At 47.9% G+C, this 26061-nt stretch overlaps 1 protein-coding gene and 1 pseudogene across 2 annotated transcripts in view; one reads left to right on the top strand and one right to left on the bottom strand.

Moving 5' to 3' along the window:
* ACSL1 (acyl-CoA synthetase long chain family member 1) overlaps positions 1-17535 on the top strand; it is a 39744-nt gene extending 22209 nt beyond the window's left edge. The window contains exons 7-21 of one of the 2 annotated variants that reach the window (XM_016211288.2): positions 1318-1350; positions 1507-1558; positions 2296-2369; positions 4755-4832; positions 4896-4973; positions 6831-6965; positions 8346-8480; positions 9084-9179; positions 9818-9890; positions 11425-11513; positions 12509-12625; positions 14129-14272; positions 15214-15315; positions 15411-15482; positions 15868-17535. In XM_016211288.2, coding sequence (XP_016066774.2) covers positions 1318-1350; positions 1507-1558; positions 2296-2369; positions 4755-4832; positions 4896-4973; positions 6831-6965; positions 8346-8480; positions 9084-9179; positions 9818-9890; positions 11425-11513; positions 12509-12625; positions 14129-14272; positions 15214-15315; positions 15411-15482; positions 15868-16008 — 1419 coding nt within the window. In that variant the 3' untranslated portion in view covers positions 16009-17535. The remainder of the gene's footprint in view (positions 1-1317; positions 1351-1506; positions 1559-2295; positions 2370-4754; positions 4833-4895; positions 4974-6830; positions 6966-8345; positions 8481-9083; positions 9180-9817; positions 9891-11424; positions 11514-12508; positions 12626-14128; positions 14273-15213; positions 15316-15410; positions 15483-15867) is intronic. The other variant, XM_016211289.2, reaches the window with a different exon arrangement.
* A 7023-nt stretch (positions 17536-24558) lies between these two features.
* Positions 24559-24730, bottom strand: LOC107535762 (small ribosomal subunit protein uS14 pseudogene; annotated as a pseudogene).
* Positions 24731-26061: the final 1331 nt, after the last annotated feature.

Genomic DNA, 26061 nt, shown 5'->3' with positions numbered 1-26061 from the left:
CTGGGCCTGGAGCTGAAATACAACTGAGGCCTAGATGTTATCTCTAGGCTAGGAAAAGTCAGGGAATTGTCCACTGCTGGGCACCTGGAGGGTTTTCCGCTCTGGTGACCTTCTGTACCTGGCCCATCGTCCTTTCTCTGCTCCTATCTAACTGCCTACCACAGTTCCCAATAAATTGAAAGCTAAGTTGCATATCCTACTACTTTATTAGATTTAATATCAATTTTTGAAGAATTAGAGATCTCAAGAAGTGTGAAAATTTTGAATAGATGAGTAGGAATTTAAATCTGATAAAGATTATTTTGAAAAACAATTGAGAGAATTCTTATTGCTTTAGCTCTTAGTTGACTTCATTTTGGACGTTAGTGTTCCTGTTTTTAATCAGTGACCTGTTATGTATATAACTTAAAATGTAAAGATTAAAAACTGTTGAAAACTGTACCCTGGACAGAAACTTACTGAGCACCAAGCACAACCATCTAATTTTCACTCATTCTAGGCGTGCTCACTCCATGTGCTCACTCAAACTGTTCAATTTTAATAAGAAAAGAATATAATACAAAGAGTTCATTTTTAAAATTAATAGATACTAAAGTTGCCACGGAGACTGCCTTCGTGCAGGAAACTGAACAGCATCTCAGTGAGCCCTTGGTCCTAGTGGGAGCAGCTGTTGGGAAATGCTGCACCCTCCAAAATAAATCCATTGTTCTTAACCTTCCGTCCATTCAGGAGTGGCCATAGGCCTTCTGTCCTGGCCTGTGTTATAACTGGAGGTCCCAGATCCTTTCTCCTCTCCCTGTGGGGAGTACAGACACTTGAGCCTGTAAAATGGCTGGCATTTAAATCAGGCAGAGATAGACTTTTCCGTCCAGATTGGTGTTAGTTCTGCAGAATTGGGTGATCGCTATCTCGCTGTGCTCTGATTTGGGGACGGTGCTGAGCACCCAGTTAGTTCTTTGATGATGGTTGAGAGCTGGGTTTCATGAAAGGCCAGACTAGGAAGTGGGGGTGGGGAAAAGAAAGCCATCAGAGAACACTTTGAGTCCTGTCTTTTGAGTAAGTCCTGGTCAAAGGCCAGTCCTAATGCCATTTATGTAGCCTTGCGTACGAGAGAAGACACCTGGAAAAGGCTGGTAGAGCAGTGGGTACGTTTATCGGTCTGGGTTCACTGAAGTTGCTATAGTTTATTTAATTGGAAATTTGTATTGTCTTTGAGCAGCATCATTGACTCCACAGGAAAGTCAGCTTGAAGTGATGTGATGTATTCTTTACATTTAGAAAACATGTCCATTTAAGATGCTTTTCTCTTCTAATTAGGACCTGGGAAGAGCCAACAGAAAGAAGCCCAAGGTAAGACTCTATGTCAGGCCCTGCCTCTGTGTCCTTCCCAGTATCTAACCATCTCGGAGATGAGTAGAAATGTGGGTGATATCTTGTGGCTTACAGTTTTCTATTCTGATTTATACCACCCTTTTTTTTTTTTTTTTTTTTTTTAATGTGCTATAGCCTCCAGCACCTGAAGATCTTGCAGTAATTTGCTTCACAAGTGGAACTACAGGTAAGTTTGCAATGGAGTTGCTTCGAAGTGGTACCTGTACTCCCTGCCCCCTTTTTGGGATGACTTTTTTGAACTGCAGATGGACTGAAGGCAGAAGAGACGGAAGTGGTTCAGACACCATCTTCTTGTCAGTCCGTAAGACATTCTCAGAACCTGAGAATGTCATATATTTCCTCAATCAGTTATTTGTGATGACACTTCATCCATCATCCTGGGACAAGTTGTACCAGTGATTTACAGAAATATAAAAAAAACTCCTGGTTTTTCTTCTCTTATTGCCACACACCCTCTGAAATTTCCCATATTGATAAAGATTGCTTAAGATACTAAGTTTCATTTATAGGACTTAATTTTTTTAAGAAATATGTCTTTATTGATTTCAGAGAGAGGAAGGGAGAGGGAAACAGCCATGAGAGAAACATTAATTGGCTGCCTCCTGCACACCCCCTACTGAGCATCAAGCCCAAAATCCAGGCATGTGCCCTGACCGGGAATTGAACTGCGATCTCCTGGATCCTAAGTTGATGCTCAACCGCTGAGCCATGCCAGCTGGGCTTAAAGGATTTTTGATTGCTCAGGAATTTAGTGTGACTCAACATTTGGCTGTCCTGGGTGTACCTAACACTAGAAGCATTTGAGGCCCCAACTATTTAGGGTTTCTGGGCTTCCTTTGTGTCTGTCACATTTGGATGGACTTTCTGTCCTCTGACTTTGTTCTGCTCATGTGTGTTCCTCAGGCAACCCCAAAGGAGCATTGATCACTCATCGAAATGTAGTGAGCGACTCCTCAGCTTTTGTGAAAGTGACAGAGGTAAACTTTTGGGATGTTGCCATTTTTCTTCATATCCATTGGTTGGCATTAGGCCTCAGGAATGAAAGGGGTGAAGGCAGCCCCACCACGCCAGGTCCACGCTGTGTTTGGAATGCTCTGAAATGCAGACGAGGCTGGAACCGTAGTGCAGTTTACTCACATAGTTCCCAGGGTGGGCCTACTCTCCAAGTCTTGCCTTAATCTTTAAGCGAATGGCCAGAGAGAATTTGTTACAATGTTTGTATAGTAAAACTTTATTTGGCTACTGCCCTATCCACATCTCCAGGAAAGGACAGAGAAGAAATGACTCTCTTGTGCTCCTACCTCCTGTTCCAGTGTGGGGAAAATAACTTAAGTTGACAAGGAAATGTTAAATGCTGCTGAAGGTTTTTGTTATTATTATTTGTTATGGTTGGTTTGGCTTCCATTTTATGAGAAGGACTATGGCCTTGAACTTCAGTTGCTACCCCAGTGTCTTAGTCTACGTGGCTGCATACAAATTAGCACAGCCCAAGTGGCTGAAACAGCAGAGTTCTGGAGGCTAGAGGCCCATGATCAAGGTGCCAGCAAATTCGGTTTCTGGTGAGGACTCTCTTTCTGGCTTGTAGACAACCACCTTCTCGCTCAGCCTCCCCTGATCTTCCCTCCTGTGCACAAGGAGGATGAGAGAGGTCTCTGGATGAGAAGAGGTCTCCTCTTCTTACAAAACACCGGTCATTGGTCATTTTGGATCAGGGTCCCACCCTTGTGACCTTATTTAACCTTAATTACCTCCCAAAGACCCTATCTCCAAATATGGTCACATTGGGTTAGGGCTTCAGCATATGAATTTGGCAGGTGGGCTGGGGGGCAGGGGGGACAATGACAATGCAGTCCCTCACACCAAGGGTACATTTCAAACTTGCCTTTTAGAAAGTTGCTATTGGACAATATGAAGCCCCTCTCTCATACCCTTTGCACATTTTACGTAATTTGGTCTCTTGGTCTCTGGGAGGGTTCCTTTTGTGGCAGGAGCCTGTGCTTATTGCTTTTGGAGAATGGGCCTCTCTGGTGGTGCAGAAGGTCCATCTTTCACTTATACTCACACCCGCTGAGTCCCACATAACTTTCCTGGTATGTACTTTCTAAGCAGAAGTCAACATTTAGTACCTTACCAGACTGAATTTTAATTTTCTCATGGGCCTTCAGAGAAAACTTCAAATGCATTAGTGGCTCATTGAGGCAAATGATTACAGAACTTGGTTTAAAAATACTGTATTACCAGGTGCATTCTCAACTTTGTAAAACTTCTAATCAGACTAATGCGTATGATGTGTTGCACTCAATTAGAAAACTGAAGACTATGAATGTGATTGAGTCTCATTTCTCATTATATAGCAGTTTCCCACAGAAATTGACGTGCAGGTCATTCTTGAATAAAATTAATCTCAGACTATGGCATGTTCAGGCTACGTCACATGCTCTGGGACTCCTGTGCTTGCTCAGGACTGGTGCTGTCACCCATTATCACCTTATTATGAAGGCCGGCCCAGCTTTGGGAGGGGAAGGGCAGGGCTCAGAAGTGGGGTGCACCGCCCCCTTGGCAACTTCATTTATCTGCTGGTGTGAAGCAGCTGCTGTTGGCAGCCCCTGTTTCAGCCAGAATTCATGTTAACGACACGAGCACTCCATGTAAATCCCCGCTGTGCTGGCCACGCAGAGCCATGACATGGAAACCAGATGTCCAGACTCAATCCAGACACAAACCTATTGGGATCAGCGCTGCATAGGAAATCAATCCCTGGTGCCAGACCAGAACTTGCATTAAACAAATGGGTGTGTTTTATGGGTATATTTCATGGGTAAAGGAGGGCTTTACGGTAAAGCTGCTGATCAAACTAAAATACTCCAGATGCACTTACACTATAGATAAAAGGAGCTTGGAAACCCAATTTCTCTTATTTTCTTTCCCCCTTTCCCTTTACAGCATAATATGCTGTCTTATGTTGGACTGGGTCTCATATTTCCACAATATAACATGCTGTCTGTGTTGGACTGGGTCTTATGTTCTTACTCTTAGGTGGACTTGAGCTTGGTGGGTACTGGGGTACTGTAATCTTGAAATACTAAATGGTTAGAGCACACGATCCCTTAACATCCCAATCTGGGCAACATTTTTCTTATTTTGGCTAACGTCCTGAGTGGATCCACTCTCATTAGAAGTGACCTCCACTCTCTCTGAGTAATTGAAGTGTTGCTTTTCATTTCATTCCTTGGTGAGAAGTAAGCGCAGGTCGTAAGCAGAAGCCTTTCTCCTTAGTGTTGAGGTGTCGTGTGCTCTACAGTGACGCGGGAAATCACTGGAATCTTAACGTCTCTCCACCTTGCTGGTGTCTTTGCTTACAGAACATTGTCAGTCCCTCCCCAGATGATACTCTCATCTCTTTCTTGCCTCTTGCCCATATGTTTGAAAGAGTTGTTGAGGTAAGGCACTGAGTTTATTTTCCTTGCTTGTCTGTTTGTGTTCTAAGTTGTTGTGTTTTACAGAAGGCACTAACCCTGAATGCCAGTGACACACACATTTCGTTTTTACCACTTACACACATGTATGAGCAGCTCATGCTGGTAAGTGTGACCTCACACCCCCATCCCATACTTAGTTCTTTGCCGAGCCGCATTTTAGACGTGGTGCTAATTATTTAAAAGAGTGTAATTCTTTTTCTGGGTCTGGATACTTGAACATTAATCATTCATTTAAAATTAGAAGCTCTGACTTTTAAAGGATGAGAATATGGCCATGGCTGCAGAAAGACTAACTGTGGAAGTAGAATTTCTATGAACGCCACTCTGTGAAGGCTCCTGCCCTGTGAGACGCTTCTGTTTTTGGTTGTGCTTGTTCATAAGTACACAAGTTGGCTTGAGACTTTTTCACCAAAATTCTAAGTGACCTTGGAAAAGCAGCAGGATCTTGAGCTGACCTCTGCCTGGGCTCCCTGTGCATAGCCGGGGGACTAGCTTAAAAACCGGCCCAGAGCCGCCCCTTTCCTTTTCGGACAGCTTGGATTGTGTATCTATAGGAAAGATGAGCACCGTTCATTCGTTCACAAGCATTTATTATCAGGTGCCACGCGCTGTGCTAGGTGTTGGCAACAAAGAGGTGATTACCTACGGGTCCCCCATTTGATTGCCTGCTGCCCTGAGGGCGTTAGTCACTCATCCCTTAAGGACCGAGCATCCTTAGCTCCCGCCTTCTGTTCGTTTCTTCTGCCTCCTGCACACTGCAGGAGAGCTCGTGAGCTTGTCAGTGATGTCAGATGAGTTCGTAAGGGACCGTTTGTACCTGAAGGCGGTTTTAGAAGTGTGCCTGGCGACAGGCCACACTGAACGAAGCCTCTGAGCTTTCATTTTTGAGCAGTGAACCCTGGAGCGCCTGCCTAGTGGTTTTTGCATTCAGTCTTGAGACCATTTGTACTTCTGTTGCATCATCTTTTTTTTTTTTTAATTAATCCTAACCTGAGAATATGTTTATTGATGTTTTAGAGAGGAAGGGGGAGAGAGAGAGAAACATCAATTGGTTGCCTCCCCTACGTGCCCCGACCGGGGATTGAACCCACAACCTTTTGGTGTCTGGGATGACCCTCCGGCCAATTGAGCCACCCGTCTGGGGCCTTTGCATCATATTTCGAATCTTTCTTTTTAAAATTTGAAGGCAGCCGACTACCTGCCAAGTGCATGTGGCTTGCAGTACAATTTGCATGCGCCATAGAAATACTCATGCAGCAGATTATAGCTGAATGACAAGTCATGCTGGTGCTAGATGTCCTGGTGCTAGATGTCCTGGTGCTAGATGTCTCAGCTGCAGCATACTCAGTGACTTTTCAGAAATTTTTAGTTAGATTCAAATAAAAGAAAATGAGACTTTGATAAGGTTGGATTGTAGATAAGTAGCTAAGTTTTTGTTTTGAGAATAAATTAGGCCTGAAGTTTCTGGAAGACTAAAAATATTTGGATTATATAATACCACGTCATTCAGTCAACAGATTATTTATCATGAAGCTGAAATAGCAGGACCTCTCTGGTCCTCACCAGAAGCAATATACCTGGCTTCTGGCTCAGTTCTCATCTTTAGGATGATCAAGAGAAATGCCCCATTTCCATGTTGTACAATGACCGAGGAATGCAAGGACAGTTTTAAAAAGCTGCCCACGTTTAGGAACATTAAGATTTCTGGAAACTGCCTTGAAATGCTGCAGCTGAAGCCTGTGTGTATCTGTGTGTGTGTGTGTGTGTCTGTGTGTGTGTCTGTGTGCCTGTGTGTATTTCTGTGTGTGTGTCTGTGTGTATTCGTGTGTGTGTCTGTGTCTGTGTGTGTATCTGTTTGTCTGTGGGTGTCTCTCTGTGTCTGTGTATGTGTCTGTGTGTGTATGTGTGCAACCCCCATGGTGCTGCTACAGTGTTACTCACATGTGCTTCCCTCTTCAGTGTGTGATGCTGTGTCACGGAGCGAAAATAGGATTTTTCCAAGGAGATATCAGGCTGCTTATGGACGACCTCAAGGTGCTCCAGCCCACTATTTTTCCTGTGGTCCCGAGACTGCTGAACCGAATGTTTGACAGAGTAAGTTCCAAGCACAGAGCAGAGGGCAGAGCACTGGGCCTCAAGTCTGAGACTCGGGTTTGAATCGATCTCGGTCAGGCACCTCTATGTGACCTTGTACAGTCCTCTTAGTCTCACGGAGCTAGAGTCTACTCATCTATAAAACCAGAATACATTTACTCAGAGCTGTTTTTTTAGGATTATAAGAGAAAACACATGAACATACTTATAAACCTGAAGGCACCATGCAAGTGTAGGTGGGAGGTCATTTTATTTTTATCATTAACTCTCTGAGCCTCTGTTTTCTCATTTGTACATGGGACTGTTACTTCCTTCCCCTGCTGACTGTCTCATAAAGTTGCTGTTTGCATTATATGAAAACAATAACTGTGAAATGGTTTTATAATTGGAAAGCTCCATGCAAATGTAAAAAATTGCTTACTATGCACCTTGAGAGAAATGACTAAGCCAAACCAGGGATGAAGAAGGCCAGCCCCTCTGTGGGACCATCACAGCGGGACAGCGGGGACCACACAGCCAGAGCAAAGTCACTGTGCATGAGCACCTCCACAGTGAATTTGCACTGGGCAATGTCGTGCTCTTTACTTTGAGACCTGGCTTCTGCTATCTGTGAGAACTAACTCATTTTTTAATGGTTCTTTTAGAAAAACTTTTAAAAACAGCTCTATTGAAATATAATTCACATTTCATACAATTTACCCATTTAAAGTGTTCAGTGCAAAGGTTTTTATTGCATTCATGGAATTCTACAACCATCCCCACAGTCCATTTTAGAACATTTTTATCACCTCAAAAAGAACCTCTTTTCCTACCCTTTAGCTCTCATACTCCACTCTACTACCCGCCTTCACCCCTAAGCAAAAAATAATCTATTTTTGAATCTATAGATTTGCCTCTTCTGGACTTCGATGCGAATGGAATTATGCGATATGTGTTCTTTTGTGACTGACTTCTTTCACTTAATGTGTCATAGGATATATCTGTACTTCATTCCTTTTAATAGCCAAATAATATTCCTCTATATGGATATAACACGTTTCATTCATCCATTTGTCCATTGATGGGCATTTGAGTTGTTTCAGCTTTTTGGCCATTACAAAAATACCACCATGAATGTTCATGTACAGGTTTCCGTGTGAATATGTGTGTTCATTTCTTTCAGGTAGATATGTAGGAGCGGAATTGCTGGGTCATATGACTGAGTTTACCTGTTTGAGGAACTGCCGGTTCTCTTTTCTAAAGCTCTCCCACATTGTGTTCCCACCAGCAGGGCGTGAGGGCTGCAGTTTCCTCACGTCTTCACCGCATTTGTTAGTATCAGACAGTTTCATTTCAGCCACCCTAGTAATTGTGGAACCTTCTTATTTCCCAACCCATTAGATTTTTGGGCAGGCGAACACCACAGTGAAGCGGTGGCTACTAGACTTCGCCTCCAAGAGGAAAGAAGCGGAGCTTCGCAGTGGCATCATCAGAAACAACAGCCTGTGGGATAAGCTGATCTTCCACAAAATACAGGTGACAAATAGACTCACACTGTTGTTTGTAACGGAAGCTAACTTGGGTTTCAGATTTTCTATGGGGGGAGGTATGAAGGCAAGAGAGAGAATGCCATGTTTTTATTAATGCTGGCATGATTCTAAGAAATCAGGACAAGCCATTACGTAAGCCTCAGGGTCCAGGATAAAGCAGTAACATTGTAGCTGTTGAGGGCGGAAAAGGAATCAGGACGTTGGAGCCTTTCTCAGAATTCTCCACTTGGCTTTACTTTTCTGGAACAAGAATGTCACTCTTGAGGTAACTTTTTAGGCATGAGTGATAAAGAGGAATCTTATGTCTAAAAAAATACCCAGAGTGTGGTAGTTGCCACAAATCCTTAAGATACCAGCATGTGGGGGTGTTGGCTTATTTCCATACCAGTTAAGAGCAGATGGTAGTGTCAGGTGGAAACAGGCGCCACCCAGGTGTTTCTCAGGAACACATGAGTCCTCGGGCATCGGCGAGTTCTGTGCGGCCTGCAGAGGAGCTGGGGCCTGGGGAGCCAGGCACCAAGGGGATGCCCTTGAGGAGACCACCGACCTCCAGCTGTTTAACCCTCCTTCCCCCCTCCTGTCTTCCAAGTCGAGCCTGGGAGGGAAGGTCAGGCTGATGGTCACGGGAGCCGCGCCTGTGTCCGCCACCGTCCTGACGTTCCTGCGCGCCGCACTCGGCTGTCAGGTGAGTGGCTCCACGCAGCCTGTGGTCTGAGACTCATCCTGGCCAGGGGTCTCCTTTCCACAGTCACTCTCACTCACCCCTTTATTTAGGAGATCGTGTTATTCCTAGGTTGCTTAGAGAAAGAGGTAGATAAATCTGACCCCAGGCAGGGAAAGGCGTGTTTGTGTCCACCACTGTGTCGTGTTCTCCAAGGAGTCAGGCATGGGGGTGTGGGATGGGTAGTAAGTGACAGCTGAACTGCACCCTGTGCAGAAAACCTGTCTTCAAGGGGGCGGGAGATAGCAGAGACCGGCTGACACACAGTACGCATGGGTTCATAGCCTGAGCTGGCAGAACGAGTGCCTTCCTGGGCGGCTTGCGTACACTGGGACCGTCCTCCATGTCATGTCCTCTCTCACCTGTCCGCAGGATGCTGAGTAGAAAGTGGACATGGATGAGTCTGGGTTTGATGTGAGGGTGAAGACGATTGGGTGCTATAAAGCGTGTTGTACTATTGAATTAATTTACCAAACAGAAAATATGAAAAGCGGTTGCACCCCAGTTGGCTATTACTCAGGAGTTAAGGGAACTTAATTACTGTACACTTCCAGCAAATTACTGTCCCCTGTTTAATAACGTTTCATCTCCTGGTGACCCAGTTCTATGAAGGCTATGGACAGACCGAGTGCACGGCCGGCTGCTCCCTGACCATACCTGGCGACTGGACAGCAGGTACGGCAGATTGGTGGCACAGTCCTCGTTGACATCCCACTATTCAGATGGGAATCAAGTGCATCATTCATTGGTTCATTCACTGACTAACACAAGGGCTGCGTCCAGATGCTTATGCCTGGGGTACACAGTCTTGTAAATCAGGGAGCCAGAGGCTGGGTGGCAGGAGAGCTTCACCCAGATCCTGAGGTGACCATTGCCAGAGGTGATGCCTTTGGACCAGGCTCAGAGTGTTTGGCCCACCGGAGCTTTCCAGTCATTGATGGGGGTCTAAGGTTTTGCTGGTGAATTTTAATTAACTTTACACTGTGTGCTGTACTGGATGCTGAGACCACAGAGAGAAATAAACTCCAGCCCTTTTTGCTAAAAGGACATAGTGGAGACAAACACAAAAATAATGAGTTGAGCACCTGTCAGGGGTGAGGTTCTTTGTTAGGGGCCTGAGATGTACATTGCATGCATTTCATCCCGACAACGTCCCTGTGAGATAAATCCTGTTGCTCTGAGAGGAAACGATGGGCTGTGGATTAAAAAGCATGTAAGTAATGTACAAGAATTGACAGAGCATCATGCTTTGGAGCCAGGGTTCCAGCCCAGGCCTGACTGCAAACCTACGGGCCTCCCCCTGCACCATGCTGCGTTCTGCACTGCAATGAGCCAGTGCCCTGGTCTGAATGGTGTGCTCTAAACATGAGCATTACGTACTGGCTCAGGCTCGAGTATCCAGCGTGATCTACCAGCATAATTCTGCTGGGATGGGCACTAACAGTCTCTGAACCTTTTCCGTGTGTTTAATTTTTAATTCCTGGCTCCTTACCAGCTAAACACTTTGGAATAGGGATCTCTTTAAGCTGAAATTATTTAAACATAGGAAGAATTATTTGCGATGCTTTTGCAACACATCTAATTTCTGGTATTTTTGCTTTGGGAAAAGAACCCAATCCTAAGAGCCTTTGGCAAGACAGTTAAGTTACGCATAAAAAGAAGCATCGTCCCATCTTAATAAATTTAAACTTAAAATGTGGCCATCCACAAAGGAAACGAAGGCCATGGTGTTCAGAACCATGAGATGTGTGAGAGAATAACCCAGATTGGCCAAGCTGCCTGTGTTCTCTTCCTGCAGAGAAGAGGGACATTGAGAAGTCTTCGCACACAGAATAGGGGCACTCAGAAGACTCCATCAGGGAGAGGTGGCAAGTGACCGGCAGGGGCCATCAAACCAGAGGGGCCAGGGAAGCGTTTGTGGAAAGTTTGCTTCCAGGTGTTCATGGGAACCCTGAAAATCAGCAGCCAAATTTTTTTTACTTTGAAAAACAGTTCAGAGCATCAAACTTGGGAAAGGTCCCTGGGAGACTTTTAAATATTTTGGTCTCTCTTCTAGGAGTAAACTCTCTAAATTAACTTGCATGGGGGAGACCAGCTCTAATTGCAGAAACCAGAAAAGTTTATACCAGCTGTTCTTGTTATAAAAATAATTTGGCCTAAGGATAGTACAATCCCATCAGGAATAACCATTCTTTTACTTCACACACAGGCCACGTTGGTGCCCCAATGCCTTGCAATTGGATAAAACTCGTTGATGTGGAAGAAATGAACTACCTGGCTGCCAAGGGCGAGGGTGAGGTGAGTGAGGTTCCATCCTTTGTTCACCATCGTGTCCTTGCTGTTTCCTCCAAAGTGGCCAGGACAACTGGAGTGCCCTTCCCAGCACAGAGCCACCCAAGGACTCTGAGCTATTGAGCTTGATTTTATTGGTAGCCCTGGAATCAGACTGGCTGCTTTTTGAAAGTACATTTACATGTCTCTCCCCAGGGGTGGGTGGGAGGGCCACTAACACCTGCCTCCTTCGGCCAGGCAGGGTAGGGACTGGGGTCCCAGGAGCCGGCAGAGGCTCCAGAGGCCTGAGTCCTGGGCACAGCTCCTGTTTGCTGATTGCTCTGGGCACCTACCTGTTAGTGCACTGCCACAAGCTAGCAGGAGGAAAGCTGAAGACTTCAGAGGAATTTCACCCTCTCAGAACTTTCCAGGAGCCCAGAGCAGCATTGGCCCTGCAGCTTGACTGCATATGAGTCAGGAAGACAGGGAAACAGGTGTGGAGGTCCTACTAGGGTCCCGGTAGGGCTCAGAGAGCTCCCTCTAGACCCTGGAATCCAGGGCTTCCTGCTGAAGGTTGGGACACACACACACACACACACACACACACACACACACACACACACACACACACCCCCACCCCCCCCCCAGTTTTCTCTGGAGAAGCCCCAGTGAATGCTGCTGACAGATCATCTTCCCCCCAGTTTTACTGAGGTACGATTGACACAGCACGGAATAAGTTTAAGGTATACAGCGTTGTGACCCACCTGTGCTGCGCAGTGATGACCACAGCAAGTTAGTTACTATCCATCACCTCCTATAGGTACCAGAATTAAAGATGTTTTTTCCTTGTGATAAACTCTTAGCATCTCCCCTCTGAACAGCTTTCAAACACACCGCCCAGCAGTGTCAGCTGTGCTCATGCTGTGCGTTTCCCCGGTGCCTGCTCGTCTTATAACTGACGCGCGTGCTGGACCCCTCCTCCAGTTCCCACCCCAACCCTGAGCCCGATCTCCTTCCTTCAGGTGTGTGTGAAAGGGCCAAATGTATTCCAAGGCTACTTGAAGGACCCGGCGAAAACAGCGGAAGCTCTGGACAGAGATGGCTGGCTACACACAGGGGACATTGGGAAGTGGTTACCAGTAAGTGGTCCCCTCCCTGCTCACAGACGCTTTCATCGCTCTGGGGGGAAGAAAGTCTCCCATTTGCTGTACACCTGCCATGAGCGGCGCTCTGCCTCTGCGCTTTCCCTTTGTCCTTGCTGGGTGGTGTGGTGTGGACACTCCTATGTAGGATTTTCCTGGAAACTGTTTCAGATGTTTTGTTTTGATGTTTGCCGTCAATTCTGGCTACTGCTTCCTGTTTGAAAACGGAGAGCCTGTGGCTTTTTACCTGTCTGTGCTGTGCCTTGAGGTTGAAGCCTTAGCTGAACAGGGGTGGGGGCCGTTGTGTAGACTGCCAGGAACAGGGGGCAGGAATCTGAATAGGTGGGTTTCTTAGGTTATTCGTCTGGTTAAAATACGACAGGTGTTTCACAGATTAGACCACCTTCTTTCAATTTAGTCTCAGAACCATTTACTGTAGAGAAAGTCCAGAAGCCATCCGAGGAGCAGGAGGCTCTGCAGAAGTGCTACCCAGAGATAGGGCCAGTTTTGCTGCTGCGGTAGCAATCACTGCTGTTTACAGTCGTTACTGTGTTTAACTGCAAGCACTAGAATGGCTAATGCAGTGTTTATTGTATGTTGTTTCTTATACATACAAGGTGCCGAATACTGTGAAGTTTTTATTGATTTGAAAAATGCCTCCCTAATTAATTCCGATTTCAGAATACCCAACTGTTTAGAAATAAGTTAAGTTCCTCTTCCCAGGTCCAGGAGGGGTTAAGTATCCCTTCTCATCCTGGCTCTGGCCCTAGTGAACACAGCCTGTAGCCTCTGCACTCCGTCTGCTCCTGCTGAAAGTGGAGGGGACGGATGTGGAATGAGAGCTGAGGACGTTTCCAAGAGATGGCTGACTTTCAGAAGCACGACAGTGGCCCCAGGGTGGGGATGGCTTCACAGTCAGGTGGGCACTGCTGGCATTTGGCTGGTCTGGTCCAGAGATTCCAGTGTCCCTGCAGTTATTATGTGGGCAGTTGACCATCTCTTCCCAAAGGGCCAGGAGCACCCCATCCCCACCCTGAAACAGTGGTAAAGACTCTGGAACTGCCTTTGGGTAGGAAGCATTTACTGAGCCCTTAATCTGTGCGCAGCACTGTGGGAGGGTCAGTCTGTGTCTCTGCTCTCAAAGAACTCAACTCAGTGGGAGAGGTAGATGTGTGTCCCCTGTTCAGATGTGAGGCTGCATGGAGCTGCTACGTGGAAGGCTGTGAGCAGGGCGCTGCCAGTTGGCTGACAGGCGGGAAAGGGAATGAGGGTGAGCTCTGATCCCTTCTCTGTCTCCATACTTGGTTCAGTGGCCTTGGGCAAGCTACTTAATCACTCTGAGCCTCAGTTTCCCTCTCTGTAAAAAGGGATGTTAACTGACCCTGCCAGGCATGATTAGGATGAAATGATGGTGCACATAAAATGCCCTGGGTTGTGTGTGATTGGTCCTGGGTAGAAACCAGCCTGGCCCACTCACAACCCCTTCTCTCTGGTGAACAGAATGGTGCCTTGAAGATTATCGACAGGAAAAAGCATATATTTAAACTGGCACAAGGAGAATACATAGCACCTGAAAAGATCGAAAACGTCTACCTGCGGAGTGAACCTATTGCTCAGGTGTTTGTCCACGGAGAGAGCTTGCAGGTAGGTGCTTTCTGAGCTGTGAGCGCTGATGAGCGGGCGTGGCGAGGGCCTGGTCCCCAGGGGCAAGTGTGATGCGTGTGAACGGATGGGCTTTCCCGTCTCACATGCTGGAATGTTTCAGGCGCTTTGTTGGTTATTGCTTTAGGGAGTTGCTTGTTCAGAAAAGTTTTTCTCTTTAGTTTCTACATTTTTATTTTACTCAGAGTGATCTGATGTGCCAAGGGAGGTTGGATAAAAGATACTAGGGAGTGGGTAAAAATATGCTTCCAATTTAATTATGAGGGGAAATGTTGACATATGGATTATAAGAAAGTTTAGAATATGCAAATATATTAAACCCAACTTATTTATCATATGCCCCGAGTCATCTTTGTGTGAATGGTGGTTTTGAGGCAACATATACTTGAAAACCAAGGTCAGTATTGTAGTGAAAGTCTCTTTGCCAAAATGTTGGACAGATGGTGACAAGGGAGAGAAGGGGACCTAGTTTCCTGAAGGTTAATCATTTTATAAACCTCAAGGTTTTTAAGTAACGTTAGAAGAATGTTTTGTTATAAGAGAGTGTGCCTAGTTTTTTTTTTTTGACCTAGAATCTTACTATGCCTTTGATTTTTATTTTATTTATTTATTTCTCTGCTATCTACCACCTTTTTGCTTGACCGTTTTTTGTTTTTTTAAATATACACAAAAATAAATAAAAATTAGGGTTTGTTAGATTTTGCTTGCCGGTGGTTCTTTTAAACCATCTATTATAAAATTCCTGATGCTGTGTATATTTTAGAGCCAGGAGTTGTGACCCTGGTCAGTGGACTCCTGGTGCTGGTGGTATGTTCTGAAGAGAGGATCTGTAGCGCTCGTCAGTTCCTGCCAGGGGTCTCAGGGACCACTGTTCTAGAACACGTGCATCAGGCCAGGTAGTGACTCACTTCTCTGTGTTAAAGGCGTTTCTCATAGCGATTGTGGTCCCCGACGTTGAGACGTTAGCTCGCTGGGCCCGGAAGAGAGGAGTGGAAGGGTCCTTTGAAGAGCTGTGCCGAAGCAAGGTAAGGCTCCGAAGCCCACAGTCTGCACGTCGGGTTGAGTGCAAAGCACAGGGACCTCCAACTCAGGAAGCGTCTTCTTTCTCTTACCTTGTTAGGATGTCAAAAAGGCTATCCTGGAAGACATGGTGAAGCTTGGGAAGGAGGCTGGCCTGAAACCATTCGAACAGGTAAGACTTTCATGAAAGTGCAGGAGTTCTTGTAAAACAGGTGTTTGACTTGTTGAAGACTTTTTATGAATAGGTCACAGAAGAGGGTGAGGCGACCTAAAGAAGTCCGTGAGGAATGGCTAATGGAATAGTTTGGCAGGGGGAGGGGTTCCCTTAACCAAGGGCATGAATTCTCTTTCCTGGAGGTCAGGGTACAGTCCTGACTTCTGTCCTGGGAGTAGGCCACCACCCTTGCCGAGAGCGCAGCTGGCCAGAGGTGAGAGGTGGTTTGGACCCAGCATAAGGGTCTCTATCCCCTCATCTGTGGGTGTGGGGGGCTGAAGTGCTTTTCAGACTCGGTTTCGTCTGTCCCCTTTCCTCCTGTAATAGCCTCGTTTATCCGCAGGTCAAGGGCATTGCTCTGCACCCTGAACTATTCTCCATTGAAAACGGCCTTTTGACCCCGACAATGAAGGCTAAGAGGCCAGAACTTCGGAACTACTTCAGGTCACAGATAGATGAACTGTATTCCACCATCAAAGTCTAAAGGGAGGAGCAGAGCTCAGAGGAAACCACACGCCTCCGCGATCTTCTTCTTCTGGTGGCCTTCACTTGGAGGTTTTGACTACAGCGAGCATAGGGAAGGGCACGTCCGTGTTTGACTTGTGCGTTCGGGTTCTTGTCATAGGAATTTTAGAGGAAATGGGACTCTGCCTTACAGTCACCTCGCGTGGCAGACCATGTATATATGTAGTGATACACAATTTCCAAAATGAGCCTTAAAATTGTAAAGGGAAACTATAAATGTGCTAAGTTATTCTCGACCCCCTTAGTTGAGAAGGCGGGTGTGAAACTGCTGTCTCCCTGTTCTTCTAACCAAGGGATAGGACTTTGCTATTTCTGAGATGTCTGCTGCTTGCTGCAAATCCCGCAGCTGCCCACTGCTCGGCAGAGTGCAGTGCGCTGGAAGGAAGCTGTCCCTTACAGACAACTGTCCCAGCTGGAGAATGTCACAAGTGGACCAGAGATTTTTTTTTTTTATCCCTGTCACCCCCTCCCCCACCTCACACGCACTCTCACGCCCCTTCTGACGAAGGTTATGAAACACCTGCACCTCCCCACAGCCCCCCATTGTTCCTGCTGGAGCAGAAGCTCCCCGTGAAGTGAAGGACAGGCTGACTCAGAACAGTGTAGACACTGAGTCTCAGCAGGCGGCCCCCCGCTGGAGCGAATGGGTTCTGGCGCCCACGGAGCAGAATATTCCGGAGCCACCTCTCCAGGCCTGACGCCTCCCTCCATCCCGAGGGGACATGAAAAAAATCTGCCTTAGACTCTGCAGTGAAGACAAGCATTTCAAGAGAGAATCACCTAGGAAGACCACGCTCAACTGTGACACCCACGTAACTGTCTGCTTTGTCTTCACTGAACCGTCCCTCTGTCTGCGATGGCCAACGGGTTTTTAGTGTGGTTTTCATATCAGGTCCATGTTGTGACTAACTGGCTTTCCCCCAGAGTAGACTCAAGCAAGGCGTGTCATCAAAGCGCCGAGGGAGTCCACAGCTGGGCGCTCGTCGAAGCGGACAGTAACGAACACACGTTCCCCATCACCATGCTACCGGATTTCTACGAACTGTTTCTGAAGCCAAAATTCTAGGGTGTAGAAATCTGGAACACTCACTCACATCCTGGGAGGAACTTCCCCAGGGATGTTTTTTAATTTGGAAAATCAGCAGCATTTCACTTACTGCGAGCCTTTGCCACATGTGACTGAGTTGTCATTCGTGCACCTGGAGCGGTTGCTTCCAGATGTGTGCGCGCACGTGTCTCACAGACAGGAGGGCTGCACTGGAGAACCACCACCCTGGTAACACTGTGCGGTAGCTAACTGCGTATGTGTATTCTTAATCGCACCAAAAGTCAGTAATTTGTCACATTGGGGTTTTGAATGTTTGCTTTAAGTGTTGGCTATTTCTATGTTTTATAAACCAAAACAGAATTTCCAAAAACAATGAAGGAAACCAAAATAAATATTTCTGCATTTCACGTGAGTGACGCCTCTGTTTCCAAGCGCAGCTGTCGGTGCGCCCCAAGGAAAGAGCTCGCTGGCCTGGGCCTCGGAGGCTGCTGCCCCCTCCTCCTGGCCGCCCCAGCCTCCTTTGCTCTGCAGTCGTGCTCACGGCCCCCACAGCGGTCCTACTGGGTGTGGAGAAGCCACTCACGGTGGGAATTGCATGGCTGCTCTCGAAAACGCACGTTCTTTGCTGGAAAACTACATTTCAGGAGACAGCGGCTGTAGTCGGTGATGCTGTGCGGGGGCGAATCGGCTGTTTTACTCGACCCCGTACTGTTCTTTCTTCCCCGCGGGTTTAGAAGTGGTTTCAGAGAGCAGCGGCCTTTTCCTGTTTCTTCCCCTCTGTCCCCATCCTGTGCTGTCATTTTAATTACCGATGGTGTTAATTACTCAACCCCCAATTTCTTAGGCGCCTCTTGGTGTAAGTGGGTCCCCTCCCTCCGCCCAGGTTTGCTGTGGTGTTTGGCTCCTTCCCTACAGCTCGAGGCCCGCACACATCTCTGCTGAGGCTCCTGGTTCTCCTGCCTTTTTCTTTTGGTCCTCAAGACCCTTATCTTGTCTCCCCTCACCCCCCTCTTCCTCTCTTCCCCTATTACCTTCCCTTTTCCCTCCCTCAGCGCAGAACACAGCGCTTGGAAACTAGTAGGTGTTCAGTAAATAAGTCTTGTTTGAACAAATACCTGAAATTTTGAGCAAAACCCTTCTTTGTAATGAAGTTGATATAAACTCGTGGTTTTTTTTCTTTTAAAAATTATAGTGAAATACACATAAAATTTACCATCTTAATCATTGTAAGTGTACAGTTCAGTGGCATTGTGTTCATATTGTTGTGCGACGGTCCCCGCCATCCATCCACAGGGCTCCTTTCACCTTGCAGACCTGAAACTCTGCCCCCCGCCTGTGACAACCACATTCTACTTGTGTCTCCGTGCATGACTGCCCTGGGTATCTCACGTAAGTGGGACCGTCCGGTGTTTGTCCTTCTGTGACTGGCTTATTTCACTCCTGTGTCCTCAAGGTTCACCCACGTTGTAGCATGTGCCACGCTGTTTTCTACATTGGCTGCACCATTTTACATCAGCACTGCACGAGGGGTCCAATTTCTCCACATTCTCTCTATTACTTGTTGGCTTCTGTTTTTGTTGGGTTTTGGTTTTTTGATAGTGGCCATCCTAATGGGTGTACAGTGGTATCTCGTTGTGGTTCTGATTTGTACTTTCCTGGTGACTAGTAAGGTTGAGCGTCCTTCCATGTGCTCATTGGTCATCTGTTTGTCTTTGGAGAAGTATCTATTCAAGTTCTTTTGCCTATTTAAAAAATTGGGTGGTTGTTTTTGTCTGTTATTGTGCTATACAAGCCGAGTTCTTTATATATTATGAATATTAACGCCTAAACACTTCTCGGTCCCCACTTCCATGGCGCACGGCTTGGGGCCATGCCTGCTCAGCTACAGCAGGTGCACAATGTCCTCCACTCACAAATTAACACTGCACCTCAAAGGCCCATGGTCTCTGCCTCCGCCCTTCTCTCCAGCCAGGACGGAAGTGGAGGAATGAAGCAGTCCTTTCTTCCACCAGGCCCCGTGCATGCTAAGCTCCTTTCAGTAGCTGCCTTTCGGTAACTCTGGGCACAGCCTGAGCCCGGAGGCCCAGGTGGGAGGTGCTGATCTAGCCAGTCACCCTGCTGCCCCGAGCTCATCTAGCCCCTCCCTGCAAGCTCAGCCAGGACACACCCTCACTATCTAAACTCGAAAATACAGTTTGGTTTTAAGTATGTTTGGTAGTTACACATTTTAGCCCCACTCAATTTTTAGATCATTTGGAATAATACTGAGAACTAAAATGTGTAGTGTTGCTATATGCCAGGCACTATTCTTGAGATCGCCATCGGCAGGGCACTCCTTCCGTCACAAAGTGTGTGTGTGTGGGGGGGGGTGTGAATGGGTGGGGGAGATGGAGAGTGTGGAGTTGTATAAGTAGAGATGTAAGTAGACCCATGGTGATGGGTGGAAACATTAGAGAGCCTCTGTCTTTTTCCCACTGAACAGACGAGAAAACAGCCCTGGAGAGTTCAGCTCTGGTGTCCAGGTGAGTGGCGGAGCTGCAGGTTCTGACCCCAGACCTCTCTGTGCCTGGGGTCGTCTTGCTGTCCCTTCCTCTCCAAGGCGTGGTGCCTTGTGCCCTGAGCATCCTGAGCGCCCACTCACGGTGCCTGTTGTATTTTCTTTATTAGCCAGCCCTCAGGTGCAGCCAAACCCTCCCTGGCAAATGTACCTGTTCACCGTTTAAATAGCGTTAAGTGTTGGGACCCTTGGAATTTCCTTTCCATGTTTTCATCCAGATTTCCAGCACTTGTTTTTCATGGCAGCAGAAGCCTAGGAGAAGCCTGTCAGCCAGTGCCCAGTTGCTGGGCGGAGCAGGTGGCCCGAGGACAGAAGGTCCTGGTAGCACCTGGAGAGGGGAAGGCGGTGGTGGGTCTGTTAGAGGAAGGAGCCCGAGTGCCCCCCCATCCCTCTGCACTCCCCCACGTCTATGTGGAAAGCGGGTGGGTGCTGAGTCTCACTGCAGGGGGCTCTCTGACGTAACGGGGCAGCCCCTCCTCTCTCAGCAGCACTGCCCAGCTCAGGTGAGCTGGAGCATGCAGATCACACCCAGGCGGGACCCACGCCCCACCCCAGCCGTCCTCTCGCCGTGTCCCAGAGCAGATGACCACGTCTGTGTTTGTGTGGGACTCGCTTCGTCACTCAGCCTGGACACTTGGGAAATTGACCCATGTTACGCACTATCCATGTATTTAGCATAAAAACAATCCAGATTTTTCCTTCATGCCTTTTCACTCTTTCGCAATGAGTTGCTGGGACGGTGGGAATCTTGCTGGATGAATTCTGCTTCCCAGCCCTGTTCTTCAGGTCAGAGGGATTCTGTTCCTGGCTGGGAACAGGGTGGTTTTCTTTCACAAATATATTTTACAAATATATTATTAGCCGCTCTTTTGCTGAGATTTTTAAATGGGGCGGGGGTGGTGGTGGTTTTGGCTGTCAGATTTCTCTAACAGAAATCAGCCTTGCTAACTACCAAAGGCTGCTGCATTCCCCCCCCCCCCAACTGCGGGCGGGCTTCCAGCTTTGCATATGGCCCGTTCAGGTGGAAAGGTGAGTCAGGAGTGCCAGTCGTGCCAGCCGTAGGGAGCTCAGCACCCCACGCGGGGCAGGACACACGAACCCAGCGCATGTGGAACCGGTTGGCTCACATTCTGCATTGGGCAACGCGCAGACCGGGAGGGCCTCCCGTCTCAGCCCGGCTTTCCCACAGCCCCGATACTGCCTCCCTCCGCCCTGCCGCCCTCCCCGCCCGCTGCGCTGTCACTCCGCCCGGCGCTTGGGAGAGGCTGGGGTGCCCCGGCCCGCTCCAGACCACAGCTCGCAGTCTCTTGTCTGTGAATCGGCCCACTGCCCTCTGCCCCTTGCTCCTGCGGCCCATCAGGGCGCTGGCCGGCTCTCACTGGGACAGCGGCATCAGTCTCTTAATTGACTCCTGTCTCCTATACTGGTCTCAAGTAACTCACTCGCTTTCCCCTGCTCTGCGGAGAGAATCATTTCCTAAGTCACAAGTCCTGTCATGTGATGCGCTGCTTAATCATTCGGAGGTTTCCTAATGCGCTCCCCCCCCCCCCCATCTTAAAGTTCAGATTCCGATTCAGTAATTCTGGAGTCAGGCCTCAAATTCTGCATCTCGAATAAGCTCCCAGGTGATGCTAACACTGCAAGGAACTGGAGGGTCTCTGCTTGTCTCCCTAGACTCATCCGCCGCCTCCCCAACTCTTCCAGCCACACTGGGCCTCTAGCTCCCAGAACGCTCCCCGCGCTTGCTCCCTGCTGGGACTCTGCACACTTTGTCCCAGGAACACTCTCTTTCCCTGGCCCGGCTGGCTCCTGTGCCTTCATTTCAGTCAGATCAAAGGTGCTACTTCCTGTAGGAAGCCTTCTCTGATCCTCCAAGCCCAGGAAACACACTGCCCTGGCAGTGGTGTGAGGTACAGGGGTAGGGAGGTAATGATCTTTTCAGCTGTGACAAGGTCAAAGGGGAGAGTGAGCGAGCCAATGAGATACAGGGCAGCGGCCGGAGTATGGGGGGAGCTCTTTCCTCCTAGAGAAGGTTCTAGCAAGGCTTTCTGTGTCGCCCCGGGGGTTAGAGAGGAAAGCCTGTCTGACCCGAGCATGTCTGATGGTTCTCCCACTACTCAGTTCTGAGCAGGAAGGGTCACTGGAGTAAGGACAACAGTTGCTGGGAACTCTGCACAAGGTCGGCCTCACACTGTCTGTGTCCTCAGGCCACCCAACAGTAGTGTCAGAGTGAGCAAGGTCACACCAAAAGGACGAAAACTATCTCAGAAAGTTCTCGACCAGCCTGAGTGTCCTGGGGACAGATAGACTGCAGAAATCTTATTCCAGCACCCTTTTCTCCCTTCTTAAGAAAATATTTTTCTTCTGGCTGTCTTTTCATTTTCCCCATTCACTTGAGTTATAAAATTACTTCCCGTGCAGGCTGGAAGTCAGCTACTCCCTGACTAGAGAAATCCTGGGTTTTGGTAGGATGCTCAAGCCGGGATCCCTGAGCCAGCCCCTCAGCCCCTCAGCCCTGCAGGGGGCTGGGAATGGAAGCGGGAGCCCTGAGCCCGCCCCAGCCCTGCAGGGAGCTGGGAATGGAATCTGAGACATGTGACTCTGCATGGTCAGGATGTGGTGCTCAGACCGATTTAGCCATGTGACCTCAGCCTGGGTCGGAGCAGTGCCAGTCCGATCTGGAAAAAGTAGAACATTAGTTACAGAGCAAATAAGTTCAGTCGTCGCTTAGAGCCAGGGAGATGTCAGAAGCATGTGACACACGGAGGCATCTCATGTCACTGCCGTTTGGTGGAAAAACCTTTCTGCCCTCCGACTTGAACGGGCACCGAGTAAGACGTCCTTTCTGAATTTTACTTCCCGCTTTCTTAAAGGGAACATCCGAGCGCAGGTCTCCCCCCTGGCTCACCCTGGCCCCCCAGGACACTTCCAGTTTGTTTTGCTGCGTCATAATTACAGATGTTGAGCAGTTGGTCTGTTTAAAACAGATAATGACTTTTCGTTTCTTCCTGATGAAAACTGCCAAGTTTAGTTATTCCCATGTACCCAGTAATTTGTTGGTGCTGTAGAAGGTTAAGAAGGAAAGTTGGATGATCTGAGAACTCAATTATTTTCTTTCTCACACTCGAAAATCATATCCTTTGGCTTAAGGGAAACTTGGAGGAACAAGGTGAAAAATGAGTTGAGCAAGGGCGTTTAAGGCTTCTAGTCTTATCTTGAACTGACTTTGAACTAATGTTTACAATGTCTGCACAGGAGCAGCTCTGGTCTCCAAATACATTCTCAAATTTCCTGTCCTGTTCTTTATCTGCCCTCTAGTGGCCACACACTGAACGGAAAACTCAACAGAAGAGCTTGCTAGGGAAAAAAGCAACTGGGCTCAAAGAAACCATAAACCCTTTTATTTATCTAGGGGCCTCTGTTTTCTTTGCCTCTTCACGACAGTCCTGTAAGATAAATAAAAATATTCCTCTTTATATTCTTACTTAAACATCAAACTAATAATTCCCAAATATGGAACTAACATGTACATTAACCCACTCCACAGGGAAGATATATTTCCACATGGAAGTACCCAGACCCAACCACTCAGTTTATCCCAAGGATCTAAGATTACTTGTAGTTATTATTTTTTGTATTTGTACTATAAAAGCCATGGTGTGTTTTTTTTTTCATTTTCCAAACACAAAAGTTAAACATTAAATTGGCGCATAATTTAAGGATCCCATACGTATATATGTCCTCCAGCTTCCTGCAGTCACCCGTTTGCTGGTATCTCTGAGCTCCCCTGTGGTTGCTCACACTGCTCCAGGTGCCCCGGGCCTCAGGACCCTGCTGCCTCCAACACCCCTCCTGATCACTCTCCGTTAACTCCTCACAACCCCTGGAGGCATACCAACGCGAAGGTGAGTTTAGCTCGGCACATTTCTTTTAGGGGGGAAGCCATGGCCAATGTTTTGTTTTACAGTGGTGCCTGGGTTGTGCTGCACTCTTCCCACCACCGTTTGCCTTTTACAAATGTTTGCTGGAGGCATCTATGTGGAGAGTCCTTAAGTTCTGTAGGATATAGACATATATAGCTTATATGTGTATTTATAAAATAAATCATGTATAATATTTATATGTATACATTAGGAAGAGATTTTATATATATGAAATATATAAATATATATCATACATTTTTATATACACACACACATATATATATATATATCCTCTTAGTTCTGTTTCTCTGGAGAACCCTAAGATAGGTAGGCATGTCACCAAAGCTGCTCTAATTAGAGTAAATCTTAGGCCCTTTCCTGGGAGTGCTAGGACATAGCTTCTCTCTTTTTCTGAATGGTGGAGTTCACATGAGTGACTTGGAATGGCTGTCAGGTGTGAGCCCTGAGCCAGAATCCTAAGACCTAATGCAGGCACCCCACTTACTATCTGTGGGACTGCCCCTTAGTTTTCTCATGTGTATAGTGGGATTATAGTACCAACCACATAGGGTTATTGAAAGGATTAAATGCCCCAATGGGGACTAAGCACTTAGAACAGTGGCTGGGTCATAGTAAATGCTCAACAAAAAAGTGGTGGTGATGATGATGATAGGAACCAGCCTAGGGAAAAAGCTGGTATACAAGAAGGGCAAGAATATGGACTCAGAGCCTTGGTGGCTTCACAAACCACTAGCTCAAACTTGAGAGGCATCCTACTCCCAGGGTTTTCAGTGCCATGAGTTCATAAATTCCTTTATTGAGTAAACCTACTTGGGTTGAGTTTTTATTTCCATCCCGAATGCTGAACCTCTTCTTGACTTTTTTGTTTGCTTGAAGTTTTTTTATTTTTATTTTATGTACAAAGAGCTACCATTCTGCAGTAAGATAGATGTCTTGAATGGTCCATTCACAGAAGTTTGCTCAGTCCAACTTAATGAAGCCCATGTCCTTCAAGGACTCGTGGAAACGCTGGCAGCACATACCGAGGCCATATTTTTGGATGAGACTGTGCTGGTTGGAGCAGACGAGGCAAGAACAAGGAACCCTGACAGAATTTTCTCCCATGGCTCCAGGAGAGCTGCTGGTGACCCATCTTGCTCTCTGATGCAACGAGGCAAAAGGGCCCTCTTCTTGTCTTTCCAAACCCATAAACACAAAAGGTTTGACTCTAACCTTTCCCAGAAAAATGAAGCTACCTATCTACTCTTAGGGGTGACAACTTTCCTGCCCCAGGAAACCCAAAATTGGGGACCAGCCTTCAATGCCTCAAAGGTGATTCCCTCTTCTCTTCAACCGCCCCAGTGATTCTTGGGTGGGGTGAACGGGCATTTCACTGAAGAGGAATCAGGAAGGGCCTAGAAGCAATGAAAAGATCACCAGCTCAAGGGAAATGCAAATCAAAAGAACAACAGGATACTATTTCGATTCACTAGTGAGGTAAATATCTGAGTCTTAAAAATTCTAAGTATCAAAAAGTATATGGAGCCAAAGGGACTTTTATATACTGCTGATGAGGGTGTAAACTGTAGTCTACAGAACAACGTGTAAAAACTGGCATCGGGTAAAGCTGAAAACGCCTGTAGGTGATGAGGTGATGGTATTACTACTGAGTCTGCCCCTAGAAAACTCAGACGTGTGCCCTGCAACGCGAGAAGGCTCAGCGCTGAGACGCGGCAATGGCAACAAACTGGGGGGCTGATGTATCATTACCCAGGAGGACAGAGAAATACAATGTGGGACATTTCCTTAATATGGTCCAAAGAATGAAAATGAACGAGCCGCAGTCCCTGCATCAGCGCGGATACAGCTCGGCTGCGCCCCGCACGTGCTCCCGGCCCCGGCGTCCCTCCGGCCGAGGGGGCACCGCCAAGTGCAGCGTCTCCCGGCCGCTGTCCTGGGCTTTCTCCTAGAAGTGCCTTGGCTTTAGCCCTTAGGTCTACGCCTCCGATCCCCCTGGAGTCGTTTTTACTAAGTCGCGCTGAGGGTCCAACGCCACTGTTTCGCAGCGCCGTCCCCACGGGGGAACGAGGAAACTCACCGAGTCCGCGCCACCGGCCGAGGGCGCGGGCTGCAAGGCGGCGCCGGCCCCCCCCCGCCTGCTCCGCGCTCGGCCGAGGCGCGGGCGCCCGGGCGGCAGGAGCCCCGCCCCGAGTTTGGATCCGCCTCTCAGCCGACGGCGCCCGGGTTTTTCGGCGGCGGGGGCTCCACTTCCAGGCTCCGGGCTTTGGAGCCGAGAAACTGGGCGCAGGACGCCGGTGGGAGGGAAAGCTCAGCAAATTCGGGCTCCAGCTCCGCTTTTTGCTGTGATCCAGGCCGCATTTTCCCTCGCGCTCTAGGACGGGGCGGAGTCCCGAGGCGCCTGGTAGACGTGCCGAGGACTCAGCGTGGTGCGTGCTCGTGCGCTCAGCGCGGATTGGCTGCTCG

Source organism: Miniopterus natalensis, chromosome 2 (assembly GCF_054644295.1).
Source record: "Miniopterus natalensis isolate mMinNat1 chromosome 2, mMinNat1.hap1, whole genome shotgun sequence".
In the NCBI taxonomy this organism is placed as follows: domain Eukaryota; kingdom Metazoa; phylum Chordata; class Mammalia; order Chiroptera; family Miniopteridae; genus Miniopterus; species Miniopterus natalensis.
Note: the sequence above shows the minus strand (reverse complement) of the source record. Positions and strands in the feature narration are given on the sequence as shown.